This window comes from Molossus molossus, unplaced genomic scaffold (genome assembly GCF_014108415.1).
Source record: "Molossus molossus isolate mMolMol1 unplaced genomic scaffold, mMolMol1.p scaffold_m16_p_1, whole genome shotgun sequence".
Lineage (NCBI taxonomy): Eukaryota > Metazoa > Chordata > Mammalia > Chiroptera > Molossidae > Molossus > Molossus molossus.
Genome location: NW_023425344.1, coordinates 179,379,774 through 179,392,698, shown reverse-complemented (window position 1 = coordinate 179,392,698; position 12,925 = coordinate 179,379,774). Strand labels below are relative to the sequence as shown.

Here is a 12,925-nt window from a genome sequence, read left to right as displayed (position 1 = left end):
TTTAATCCTCATCCGAGGACATTTTTGTTGTTGTTGTTCAGATAGAGTGGGAGGGAAAGAGAGGAAGAGAGAGAGACACTGATGTGAAAGGAACACATTGAGTGACTGCCACACGCACAACCCAACCAGGGCCGGGGACAAACTGCAACCGAGGTACGTGCCCTTAGCGGGAACCCAGGTCTCTCGGGACCACAGGCTGATGCTCTAACTGCTGAGCCAAACCGGCCAGGGCTGTCTTGATCTTTTAAAAAAACATGGGGATGTTTTCCAAAAATTTATGAACTTCCTTCTAGCTCCAAGACTCTTACCACTCTAGGCTTCTAACTTCTTTAAAAAAAAAAAAAAAACTCTGGGGAACCTAGAAAAGGGAGGCTGAGGCCTCTTCTCTCCTAAGGGCAGGATCAGGACGGGGACCAGTCGTTCTTCATGGGGCTGGAGCCAGACAGGAGGCAGTAGCAAGTCAGTTGCTTCTCCCCACAAACACCAGTGTAGAAGCAGATGGGTCTGCTTCATAATATGTTTAATACAAAATGGCAGCAGCCGCTGTGCAGTTGTAACAAAATTAGCCATAGAGCGTCCAGAGAAATGTACACAGGCAGCCTCGGCTGGAGTTGAGCCAGACAACGCAGGCCTGCTGCCCAGTCAGATGTGTGCTGTCACATGGCCAGGACGATGGTGACGGTGGCACCACAGTGCAGAAGGGCTCAGAGGTGCTGCCAGAGGCATGCTGAGCTAATCCTTCATAAGCCTGCTGATCTCCGCCCCACGGTAGACTGGACGGCACACATGTTCTGAGACGCCTATTCCCAAAGCTCCACCCCAACATGGTGGGATTTCAGCCCTCAAGAATGAAGCCCCTGGAGGGGTGCAAGGGCTGTGCAGAGTGGGTACCTGCTTCCAAGCTGCTGGGGGCTGCCACCTCTAGAAATCAGCAGAAACAAAGGCTAGGTTTTGGGTTTTTTCCCTTGAGCCTACCAAGTTCAAGTAAATGAGCAGAGGGCTCTCTGCCAGAGGCTCACCCAAGAAAAGGAGATGACTGCCTGCCCCCACATGACCACCATGGGAAGTGGGTGAGTCAGGCTTGGAGGTTAGAGAGCGAGGGCATAGGGTCACCAAAGCCCATCCCAATAGGCCCAGAAAAGCCACTATGCTTCCTGCCGAGTCCATCTGAAGCCACCGAATGCTTTTCTTAGGCTAGCTGGCTGGGTGGCCTGGCTGAGGCCCACAGGGCTGACCCAAGGGCAGCCAAGCAGCAGAACCTGCCTCAGACCATGGAGGGGAGCTGCCACACCTCTACTTCCAAAGAAAGGCCTCTAGGTGCTGGGACGAGGGGTGAAGGTCTTGGGGTTAGTGGAAATTTGTGTTGAAGGCTCTGCCGATGATCAGCCGCCTCACTTCACTGGTCCCAGCCCCAATCTCATACAGCTTGGCATCACGCAGAAAGCGGCCCATGGGAAAGTCGTTGATGTAGCCATTGCCACCTGTAGCCAGGGTTTGGGCAGAGAAGAAAGGACAATGAAAAAAGTGACAGGCAAGTGGGCAAAGCAAGGGAAGTACATAGAAGGCCAAGAATACAGAAATAGGCCAGAGGAGGAGAGACTGATTAAAGAGAACCAGCAAAAGGTGGTGAGAGGGCGGGGTGTGGGGGGAATACCTTACTTGGGAGGACAGTGGACAAGGGGCTGGAAGGTCACCCACAGCGCAGAGGATAGCAGGCAGGCAGAGAGGAGGGCCACGGGCAGACACGGAGAAGGGGGATAAGGAGATAGTGCATAGCACTTACTGGGTGCCAGGCCCACAGAAGTGAAGAAATTTGCACAAGTCACGAAGCTGGTCAGTGGTAAAGCTAGGATTTAAACCTAGGCCGTCTGGTTCAAGTCTGTGCTCTTAACCACTGTGCAGCTTTGAAACAAGGCTGTCCCACGTCTGAGGCCTCTCTCTCCACTTCCCAGTGTCCACAGGACTAGGTAGGGAGGCTGTGAGGGGGTGTTGCTGCCTCCAGCAGTTTTCTCATTTGCTTTTCCATGTTCTCCTAGTAGCCGGGGCAGAGCAGCCCAACAGTGCCGGCTCAGAGGCGGCTAGCTGAAGCTAAGTGAAGGGTGAAGAGGAAGCCTTTCTGGAGGCAGGCACAGGCAAGCCTGGGAGTGAGGAGTGGGGGCCACTCACCGAAACACTGAATGCCATCCAGCGCCACCTGTGTGGCGCACTCAGCTGTGTAAAGAATCACACCCGCACAGTCCTGTGGGAGGAGGTCCCAGGTCAGCAGAGCCCTGCCAGGGCCACCCAGAGAGCGAGTCCTAGCAACCTGCCCACTGCCTCCTTTTGGGCAGGCCCTTACCTTGGTGGTGCAGTGGCCCTCATCACAGGCCTTGGCGACATTGTAGACGTACTGCCGACATGCCATAAGGCGAGTGTACATGTCGGCCATCTTCCCCTGCATCAACTGGGCACAAAGGGAGGTCACAAGTCACCCTTCCACTCCGACACTCTCCCTAATTACCAAAATCAGATCAGCAGGAGCAACTTGACAGCCAGATTGGGGACATCAGGGCACAGACAGCAGATAAAACTTGCCTAGGTTGACAGAGATGGAAGAGGGCTGTGGCTGCACCCTGAAATGGCCCACCACCCACCACCACTCTCATTAGCATCCTGCAGCTCATTCATCTCAAACAGGAAGTGAGGTGACATGTGATGAACTGCCCAACAACTTTCAAAGCCAGCTAGCATGCTGAAGAAGCCTGCATTCCACGCATTCAGACTCATTTTGCTGGGGAAGGATAGTAAATGCCCATAGGACACACCCATGTCCTCATTTGCTAAAGAAAACCGGAACCCAGTGAAAGAGCACATTTCACCAAAGCACTCCACTTGCCTGGAAGTGGCCAATCTTCTGGCCAAAGGCTTCCCTCACGTGCAGATAGGGAATGGTGTGGTCCAGGACAGCCTGCATGATCCTGTGGAAAGGAGAACGACACTGGGTGGTGCCTCACTGTCCCCCTCACCACCAGCTGGGGTGGCAAAATGCCAGTGTGGAAAGGCCTGGGGGGACAGCTCAGTGAGATAAGGAGCTGATGTTCCAGGGAGAAGAAAAGGAGAGTAAGGACACTTGTCACCCCTGCTCGGCCACTGCACTGACTGCCCAGGACTTGTGCCTCTTCCCCCGAGACCAGACAGAGTGGCCAGGGCAGTGGGGCCTTAGAACCTGGGTGTCCTGTTTCACATCCTGAGTAACTAAACAGTATTGCTCCTCGGGCCTTTTGTCTTTCAAAGAATGATCTTTCCCTTCAGTGTGAAGAAATTACACATGGGAGGAGGAGGTTCTTTTTATTTCCAGCAAAGAAGGAGCATCGGCCAGGAGGCGGCGCCCCGTTCCACAAGGGGAAGACTGTGGCTGCTGTTTGCCAGGGCACTGCTTGCCAAGGAGGCGGAACCCCCCCTCCCCCCAGCCTCACACTCACCCGAGGGGCCCACCAGACAGCACCAGCCGCTCCAGGTCCAGCCCACTCATTAGCACGTAGACGCCCTTACTTAGATGGCCCAAGATGTTGTCAGCTGCAGGGAAAAGTGCTGGTCAGAGAGAAGACAGCGGTCCACAGACCCCTCACTTTTACAAAAGCTACTAGGTTTGGTACCATGACTCTCACAAAAGGCACTAAAATGTTACCTGACCTTCAACTAGGGTGGTTCTGGGTGACAGAAAAGGATGGAGTTTACCACTTCCAGTCAGAAGTAGAGCTTGCTAGACGGACACCCCTGCCCCCCATACACACACCACCTGCAAAATCAGACACATAGGCCTGAAGGCCCGATCCTTAGGTCTTCTCCTCCACTGCTTTGGATGGGAGAGAAGAAAAGCTAATTTGGTCTAGAAGTCATCCAAACCCTTCCTATTTTGACACCTGTGCCCATAATTACTTTTTCCCTCAGGTTGAGCCTGGTCTGGTCCAATATCATCTGTCCCCTCCCCTCCAAGTGTGGTCCATAGAAGAGTCACTGTCCAGGAGATAGGCCATTCAATACTAGCGACGGAAACTGCCGAACACCTCTCCACCCCAGAAGCCAGGATCTTGGATGAACTTGGAGTGTTTTCCTACTCACAAGGAGGATCTGCACTGACCCCCACTCCCTGATGCTCGTTGTAACCGAAGCATACTTTTCTTGGGTGGCAGATCATGGGGGTGAGGGGTGGTCTATGGCTGAGGTACAGAGCAAACCTAGTTGGTGATCACATCTATGCTCTTGGTCTCATTAGCACATGAAGGGTGTGCTGAGTCTCCCACAGTGTGTCACATTTTCAGTTACACTTCAGTGGAGAAAATACTCAAACTAAATTGCCTTCCCTTCACTGAGTCCGGCTTCCATCAATGTATTTGGATGGTTGTTTAGCATTATTAACAAATACCTCACACAGGCTGTACAGGGAAACATACAAAGATATCTGAAGGACATTAGTGGGCAAGAGCGGATCTTATCTTTCTATTCCAGATACTGGAATCAAGCCCCAGCTATTGCCATAGGAAACACCAGCTTTCACTGCAGCCACAGTCAGGCACACAGGGAAGACAGCTGCCCGACAGCCCGCGTGCACACGTACGGGCCAGCGGCCCGGTACAGCAGTGAGAGGCCCGCCGTCTAACCACAGTCATTGGTAAGCTAACAACGGGGAGCCTCTCTAACCCGGAGATGGGCTTTCTCAGCTTATGGAAGGATCAGGACAGGAGCTCACCCTTTCTCAGAGACTCACCAGGAACTTTGCAGTCTTCGAAGATTAGCTCACAGGTGTTAGAGCCCCTCATTCCTAGCTTGTCCAGCTTCTTGGAGGTACTGAAGCCAGGCATGTTCTTTACAGAAACAAAAGGTGTCCTTGATTATAGACCAGGCCCCAAGGGGGTCTAGTAAAGAGAAGACCCCCGTGAAATGCCCACCTTCCTATCAAGTCCCAGTACCCACCTAGCACACAGCTTTCTACTCCCAGGACCCCCACCCTGAACGCAGCTGCCCGACTCCTGGAAGCTCCAGCCCTAACACCTGCCCAGACCGTGGCCTTCTCTGCTGCCAGCTCGCGTTCCCTCCGCTCCTCACAGGGGCACTTCTTTCCCAAACGTCTGATCCCTAGGGCCCTCCTGACCCTTTCTGGTTTTGTTTCCTTTCCTTAGGGAAATCATTTCCAAGACATTCTCAGCAGCCCATTCAGTTCCTTTGGCCCTTTGTTCCTCTGCCATCTGGACCTAATTGGGTCCCAGTCAGGACCAATTCAACCACCTGCGTGCTTTGACCCGGACTAATCAGATGCAAAGTGCATTGGTAAGTGCCCAGAGGTGCACATGTTTTGTTTCCCTCACCCCCTGGCTGATAAGAGTGGCATTACACACCCTGAGATTTCCAGTCTTAGCCAGGCCCTTTAAGCTGCTCATTTCTTTTGTCCTCCAATCCGTCAGCTACTTTCCCCCATTCCCTGGGGAGAGTATCACAAACCTTTTTTTTTTAATCCTCACCTGAGGACATTTTTCCATTTTTTTGTTCAGATAGAGTGGGAGGGAGAGAGAGAGAAAGGGAGCAAGAGAGAGAGAGAGAAACATCGACGTGAAAGAGACACATCGAGTGGCTGCCAACCACATGACCACCAGGGCCGGGGGCAAACTGCAACCGAGGTACGTGCCCTTAGTGGGAACCAAATCTAGGGTGGTATTGCAAACTTTTACAACACTAACTTGTGAAAATGTCTACCAACTCCCTCACTCCCATGGTTCCCAGCCCTCACAGGTGCCCTGGCCTTCCACCTCGAAACCACTGGGCAGATTTCCTCCCCCATCACCAGAGGTAACCACCTCTTCTCCCTCAACTCTTCATTGTGTTTTGTTTAGTTGTTCAAACACATCTCAAGTTCTCCCTCTCCTGTTTTCCTTTCTCTTTACCAAAAATATTTGCTCAGTTCTCTCCCATTCATAAAAACAAACTCAAATTCCCGATTTTTCATTCTAACTCCTATTCTATCCCCTTTTGCTTTTACTGTCAAGATTCAAAAGGTGGCCCTGGCCGGTTTGGCTCAGTGGTTAGAGCGTCCGCCTGCGGTCCGGAGAGACCCGGGTTTGGTTCCCGCTAAGGGCACGTACCTTGGTTGCAGTTTGTCCCCGGCCCTGGTTGGGTCGTGTGGGTGGCAGCCAGTCGATGTGTCCCTTTCACGTCGATGTTTCTCTCTCTCTCTCTCCCTCTCACTCTATCTGAACAAAATATCGAAAAATGTCCTCGGGTGAGGATAAAAAAATATATATATATAGTCATGTTTAGATAATACAGAAAAGTAAAAAAAATTAAAAAAAAAAAAAGATTCAAAAGGTGCAGTCTTCATTCAGTCTCCCCCATTCCCTCTCCCACCTCAGTCTCCCCTAGTTGTCTCCTTTCAGTCCTCATCACCCTGGCCCTTTGGGTGGCCTGGCTCAGGGGCTGGCTGCACTGATCTCAGACTTGACCCGTCCTTCCTGGACTCCACTTTTGGGCCACTCTCCTTTCAGCCTGCTCTTCTGCCTCACCCACCCCAGGGAGCCTTGGCAGAGCACACAGCATTGACCGTGTTTGGGATCAACCAGAGGGATCTCTCTCTGGCACCACTGCCAGGAGACAAAGGCCTCCCCCTTGGCGCTCCTCTCCACTCACCTTCTCCACGATGAAGGCTGTGATGCCCCGAGAAGGTGGCTCAGCAGCCAGATCTGTTTTGGCATAGACGATAAGGACATCGGCATCAGGGCCATTGGTGATCCAGAACTTGGTGCCATTCAGGACATAATGATCTCCTAAGAACAGGAATTTGGCTACATAACACCAGCCATGTTGGCCTGTCTCAGCCAGTCAGTCCATAGACCTGCTAAGCAGGAAGCTGCCTGGCTGGAAACAGTTTTGGAAACCTAGCAGAGGCCACCCCCAATTATTGCTCCCTCACCCTGAGGTCTGTCCCTCTGTCCATTTCAGCTCCCAAGTCGAGAGAGACCTCACCTTTCTTTTCTGCTTTTAGCTTCATGGAGACAACATCAGAGCCAGCATTGGTCTCACTCATGGCCAGGGCTCCGATGTACTCACCACTGATCAGCTGCAAGGAAAACCCCAAAGGGCCTGGTTATGACTTCAGAAGTACCAACAGAGCTCAGATACTTCTTGCCTGTTCACATGACACCTTTCAAACTTCTCTCTAAGACTAGAGTACTGGTAAAGTCTTACAAGAGAAGCCCAGTATCTACAAGACTAAAAAAAAATCCCTCCTTTTCCTAGTCCCTTTGCACAGGAAGTAAGTCCTGATCTTCAGTTTCTTTTAATTTTTTTTTTTCTTTTCTTTATTGACTTTAGAGAGAGAGGAAGGGGGAGGGAGAGAGTTAGAAACATCAATGAGAGCACATCGATTGTCCACCTCCTGCATGCCCCCCACTGGGGATTTGGCCAACCTGGGCATGTGCTCTGACTAGGAATCGAACCGGCGACCTCTTTTTTTTTTTTTTTTTTTTATCCTCACCCGAGGACATTTTTCCATTTTTTGTTCAGGTAGAGTTGGGGGGAGAGAGAGAAACATCGATGTGAAAGGAACACATCGAGTGGCTGCCACCCGCACAACCGACCAGGGCCGGGGACAAACTGCAACCGAGGTACGCGCCCTTAGCGGGAACCAAACCCAGGTCTCTCAGGACCGCAGGCCGATGCTCTAACCGCTGAGCCAAACCGGCCAGGGCCCGGCGACCTCTTGATGTATGGGTCTATGCTCAACCACTGAGCCACACTGGCCATGCTGGTCTTCAGTTTCTTAAAGTGCTCTCTGCAAATGTCCAGTGATGAACTCAAGAGGTCTAGCCCTACTTCTAATTTTTTGAATGAATTATTTGAAAGCAAAGGCTGACCGCTTCCTAACCATATCTGGTTCAGGGCAGCGTACTACAGAAGGCAAGTCTGACTGGCCCTCGCCAGCAGGGGAAGGTGCCTTGTGGTTGGCGTCTGCACTGTGAGATCAGCATATTTTTCTCCATTCCCATTTCCTCACCTTGGGGAGGTACTTCTCCTTCTGGGCCTCATTTCCATTGCGCACAAGTTGATTGATGCAGAGGTTGGAGTGGGCGCCATAACTGAGTCCCACTGCTGCAGAAGCTCGGGATATCTCCTCCATCACCAGCACATGCTCCAGGTAGCCCAGGCCAGAGCCGCCATACTGGACTGGGAGTGGAGGTTGTTCAGGGGAACAGAAAGGCAGCCCAGATTAAACCAGGGCATTGACAGGAACCTAACATTTATTGACGGCAGAGAAACACCCTTGTAGCACCTCTGTCATGCTGACAAAGTCAATAGGTTGATGCCATGGAATCTTACAAACACAACAGAACCAGTTCTATCTGCTGCCTCTGTCAACTGAGGTGGTTCAGAAAACAGTCACTGAAACTCCCACTTTATCCCAGACAGACCCCTTAATGAAGACAAGAGAACCTGAAGTGCAGAGGCAGATGAATAAAGAAAGAAAGAGGACCTGGAGTTTAACCAATAAACAAGAGGGACGATCAAAGCACTAAGAACAGATACAAAGCAAAGGATATATGTGTAAAAGACCCAAGGAAGGTGAAATTTTCCTAAAGAAACAAGACTATCAGATCAACACATTGTACAACTTATTCTTTTTTTTTTTTTAAATCCTCACCCGAGGACATTTTTTTTTTTAATCCTCACCCGAGGAAATTTTTCCATTTTTTGTTCAGATAGAATGGGAGGAAGAGAAAGGAAGAGAGAGAGAGAGAGAGAGAGAACATCGATGTGAAAGAGACACATTGAGTGGCTGCCTCCTGTACGACCCAACCAGGGCCAGGGACAAACTGCAACCGCGGTACATGCCCTTAGTGGGAACCGAACCTCGGTTTCTCTGGACCACAAGCTGATGCTCCAACCGCTGAGCCAAACCGGCCAGGGCAATTTTTGCATTTATCTTCAGATAGATCGGGAGGGAGAGAGGGAGGAAGAGAGAGAGAGAAACGTCGATGTGAAAGGGACACATCAAGTGGCTGCCACCTGTAGGACCAACCAGGGCCCGGGACAAACTGCAACTGAGGTACATGCCCTTAGCGGGAACCGAACCTGGGTCTCTCTGGACCCACAGGCCAACGCTCTAACTGCTGAGCCAAACCAGCCAAGGCTGTACAACTTATTCTTACATAATGTTACATGTCAATTATTTCTCAATGAAAAATGTTTTTAATAAAGTAGAAAGAGCTCTGGCCGGTTTGGCTCAGCAGTTAAGAGCGTTGGCCCACGGACCAGAAAGTCCCAGCTTCGGTTCCCATAAAGACACGTACCTTGATTGCAGTTCGTCCCTGGCCGGGTTGGGGTCGTGTGGGTGGCAACCAGTCGATGTCTCTCTCACATCAATGTTTCTCTGTCTCTCTTCCTCCTTCTCTCCCTCCCAATCTATCTGAAGACAAATGCAAAAATGTCTTCAGGTGAGGATTTAAAAAAAAAGAGTTTAAAAAAATTAGAAATAAAAAAGCAAGATTACTAACAGGGAACAGGAGAGCCAAAGCCTGAGAGAAAATCTGGTGGGCAGTATAGCAGAGGGAGGAAGAGATGCTGGTCAGGAATTTCAGAACTCCTTATAAAAAAATGTGCCTTTTCCTTGGCAGTAGATCCAAAGTTAGAGTGGCTGGGTCATCTGGCACCAACCTCTTCCCTGCTGTTTGGGTAAACCCTGGTGAAATGTTCACTCTGACCAAGAAGTGAGGCTCATTCAAGGCTCTCCCGAAAGATTGGCCCGCCCCCTTCAGTTCCAGGAAGGAAAGGCCACAGGTGGGTGACACTGGAAACAGCCACTAGGACAACCATGCAGAAACCAGAACTTATATCTGGCTTTCTTTCAAGGTTCTGATTTCTAACTACCTCTTTCTTCCATTAAATATCATCTGATTCAGAAGCATCTTCTCTATGGGGGTTCATAAACCTCCAAGACACAGTGGAAGAAAGAGTCTTGTTTGGGAGTTCACAGTGGCCTTCCCCCTACCATTTTCCATTAAGGTGGTCTAAATTAATTTTTAAGTGGTTTCATTTTATCATTACTCATGATGTAACTTTCTATGATCAGCTCAAATACAAGAATTGTCTCCAAGTGGTGAGGGGAAGATTAAGGACAAGTGTATTGGGTTCCACCTCTATTCCAATGCTCAATAAATACAAGCTGAAGCAGGGTGTGCTATTCAGGCTTTTGCTGGTAAGGCCATAGGCTCATCTATTTACTGAGCACTGCAAGCTAGGCTGGGCCTCTCCTTCAGAAGCCAACATCCAAATCAAAGCCTACCAGCTCCCTGCTCTTTATCCCTGGAAACAAGTAGTAAGACCCACAGGGGACACAGGGCAGGCCCAAGGACAGCGTATTGAACACATCACCTGGCCACCTCATGTGGAGGCTCAGACAGGCATCCCTCTCCTCCACACCATCTATTCCCAAATGAGCTCCAGGACCAATCTGTGTGCATAGATGCTGTTGGTAGGACAGAGCTTAGGGGCTGGACTGAGGTACTAAACTGTCATCATCACTTGGGGAAGCTTATTAAGCATGTAGACTTCAAGAGTCCAAATGATCCTGATCTAAGTGAACCACAGTGGCCTAATCTCTTTGCTTTCTCAATATCACTGCCTAAAAAAATAGAAGGGCTGACAGTCAATGGACACCTTCCCAGAACCAAGGGGGAGGAAGTTCTAGGTTTCTTTGAGCACAATCTTTCCACCTTTTTCCTGCTGCTTTTGGGACTGGTGTTAAAGGGCATGCAAGAAAAGTTCTCTTTAGGAAATGAAACTATACTCACCAGGGGCTGTGATGCCCAGGACTCCCAGGTTCCCCAGCTGTTTCCAAAACTCCTGCCAACAGAATGAAGTGAACACAGTGAGTTGTAAGAAGGCAGCTAGTCACAAGTGCCTGGACACCTGGAACAACTAGACCCAAACACGTCACAGAAAGGGGCTGCATTTTTAAAGTTTCCTTTACCAGAAGACTGTATGAGTTCTTCTAGGCTGCAATATAACTCCCAACCCAGCCCACCTCCTAGGCTGCCCCCCTGTTCCCACAGTGTGGGCCTCAAGACTCACCCGAAGGTTCTTGAATTCATTGCTTCGATCAATCTCTTGGGCCTGTGGGGCTAGGTGCTCCTGAAGGAACTTAGCCATCGTCTGACGAAGCTAGTGGGAGAGAGGTAGACAGATGCCTCTTAAACAGAACATTATTGCCACTGAAGACAGCTTCTCCACTACTGAGGACACATTCAGGGAAACGGGCCCCAAGATACCTCACCAAAAGCATCAGACTGAAACTCAGAGGCCCATAGTTTATGTTTCCTCAGAGATAATCTTCACCCTTCTTTCTTGAGGTCCTCAGTTGAGACAGCTTGAAGATTATTACTATTTTTTAAAATGTTTTTATTGATTTTTAAATTTTTATTAAAAAGTTTTTTTTCTTTATTGATTTTAGAGAGAGGAAAGGAGTGAGAGAGATAGAAACATCCAGGAGACAGAATATGGATTGGCCACCTCCTACATGCCCCGCATTGGGGATCGGGCCCACAACCTGGGCATGTGCCCTGACCGGGAATTGAACCAGCAACCTCTTTGTGCATGGGTTGACACCAGTCGGGCTTGAAGATTATTTTTTTAAATGCTACCCCCCTACATAAAATCATTGGCTTTTCTTTTTTTAAAAACTTGAAATCTTTACTTTTTCTCCTCAACAGTAACTCAAGAATTGCATTGGCTTTTCTTTGTCCTTAGAAGGCCAAGGCCCCTGCATGAACTGACCCTTGGCAATGCTTCCAGCCTTCCCCAGTACCCTCCCTACTCCCTAACTGTGCCCCCTTCACTTCTAGGCACCGGCCAGGCTTTTTTCTTCCCTTTGTCTAAAGGGGATTACTCAAAGAGATCAGAAACTCCTCTTGGCAGGAAAGTTTGAGGGCTTAGAACTGATTTCTAGTTCTCTAGGGTGATTTAAAAGCTTGCCTGCCTTCTGTAAACCCAAATGGGCTTTGGACGTCCCCAGTCACTGGCACGTGCTCGATGATGCCACAGGAAAATCACCTGCTTACTGAGTCCAAATAAACAGTCTCCTCCGTCCTGGAGGTTTCCTGCTTCGGCTCCATTTGTAATGACATTTTGCAAGTATTTTGTTCAACTTTGTGCTCTGACTCTGTGGGGTCAGATTACACCGCATTTCAAAACCCCGGGGACATGTATTTCAAAAAGATTTCTTGCGGGTAACGATTGGCCTGTTTGAGAACCATAGCCTTGGGGTTCGTTCAGGTGTAAGCAGACCTCAGACAGATTGAGGGCCCTTTGCCACACACGGGTGGCCCCTGTCAAAACTCCACGGGAAGACCACCAGTCTCCCAGGAGCGTTCCTGTCTGGCTCCCCCTCTAACTCCGCGGCTGCCGGGCACGCGACCGCGGCTGGGTGGCTGGCGGCCGGGCAGAGAGGCACCTCTGCGACCACGAAGCCAGCAGATGGAGCCAGGCCAGGCGGCCTTGGGACTCGGAAAATGGCTCAGGCTCCCTACCTGCTTCTGCTCCTCACTCAGCCCGTTGATCGCATCGTCCACCGCCAACAGCGAGTGGGCCCGCTGGGAAACGAGGCGGGCAAGCGGCGGCGGCGCTTGCAGCCTCCAGCTCATTACGCGTCGGCCCAGCAGCCAAGCGGTAGTCGCCATCTCTCCGTCGCTTCTGAGCGGAGCGGAGGGGAGCGGAGCGGAGGGGAGCGGAGCGGAGGCGAACCCGCCCTGTGGGCTCCGCCAATCGCGAGCTCCGCTGCCCCCACCAATCGGCGAGGGGGATGAGTCTCCAGCAGCCTATTGCTCTCCGCTGCCCGCTGACGGCCACGCTGCCCTCGACTGGAGCAAATCAGGGGTGACCCCCGCCAGCGCACTCCGTGCGA

The 12,925-nt window shown here is 50.8% G+C and overlaps 1 protein-coding gene across 1 annotated transcript; it reads right to left on the bottom strand.

The window, feature by feature from the left end:
- Positions 1 to 229: 229 nt before the first annotated feature.
- IVD (isovaleryl-CoA dehydrogenase) lies at positions 230 to 12,714 on the bottom strand. The gene is made up of 12 exons (XM_036281037.1): positions 12,552 to 12,714; positions 11,098 to 11,187; positions 10,818 to 10,869; positions 8,024 to 8,193; positions 6,994 to 7,087; positions 6,658 to 6,794; positions 4,748 to 4,844; positions 3,462 to 3,555; positions 2,876 to 2,957; positions 2,339 to 2,443; positions 2,167 to 2,239; positions 230 to 1,481 (listed from the first exon to the last, which is right to left on the bottom strand). The coding sequence occupies exons 1-12, from the start codon at positions 12,699 to 12,701 to the stop codon at positions 1,348 to 1,350; spliced, it is 1,278 nt and encodes a 425-aa protein (XP_036136930.1). The 5' UTR covers positions 12,702 to 12,714; the 3' UTR covers positions 230 to 1,347.
- Positions 12,715 to 12,925: the final 211 nt, after the last annotated feature.

Excerpts from the sequence above, each read along its gene's own strand:
- IVD (XM_036281037.1), bottom strand. The coding sequence starts at position 12,701 with ATGGCGACTACCGCTTGGCTGCTGGGCCGACGCGTAATGAGCTGGAGG. Across the intron at positions 2,444-2,875 it reads AGAAGATTGGCCACTTCCAG|TTGATGCAGGGGAAGATGGC; the intron begins GCAAGTGGAGTG and ends CTTTGTGCCCAG. Across the intron at positions 2,240-2,338 it reads AGGGCCACTGCACCACCAAG|GACTGTGCGGGTGTGATTCT; the intron begins GTAAGGGCCTGC and ends CTCCTCCCACAG.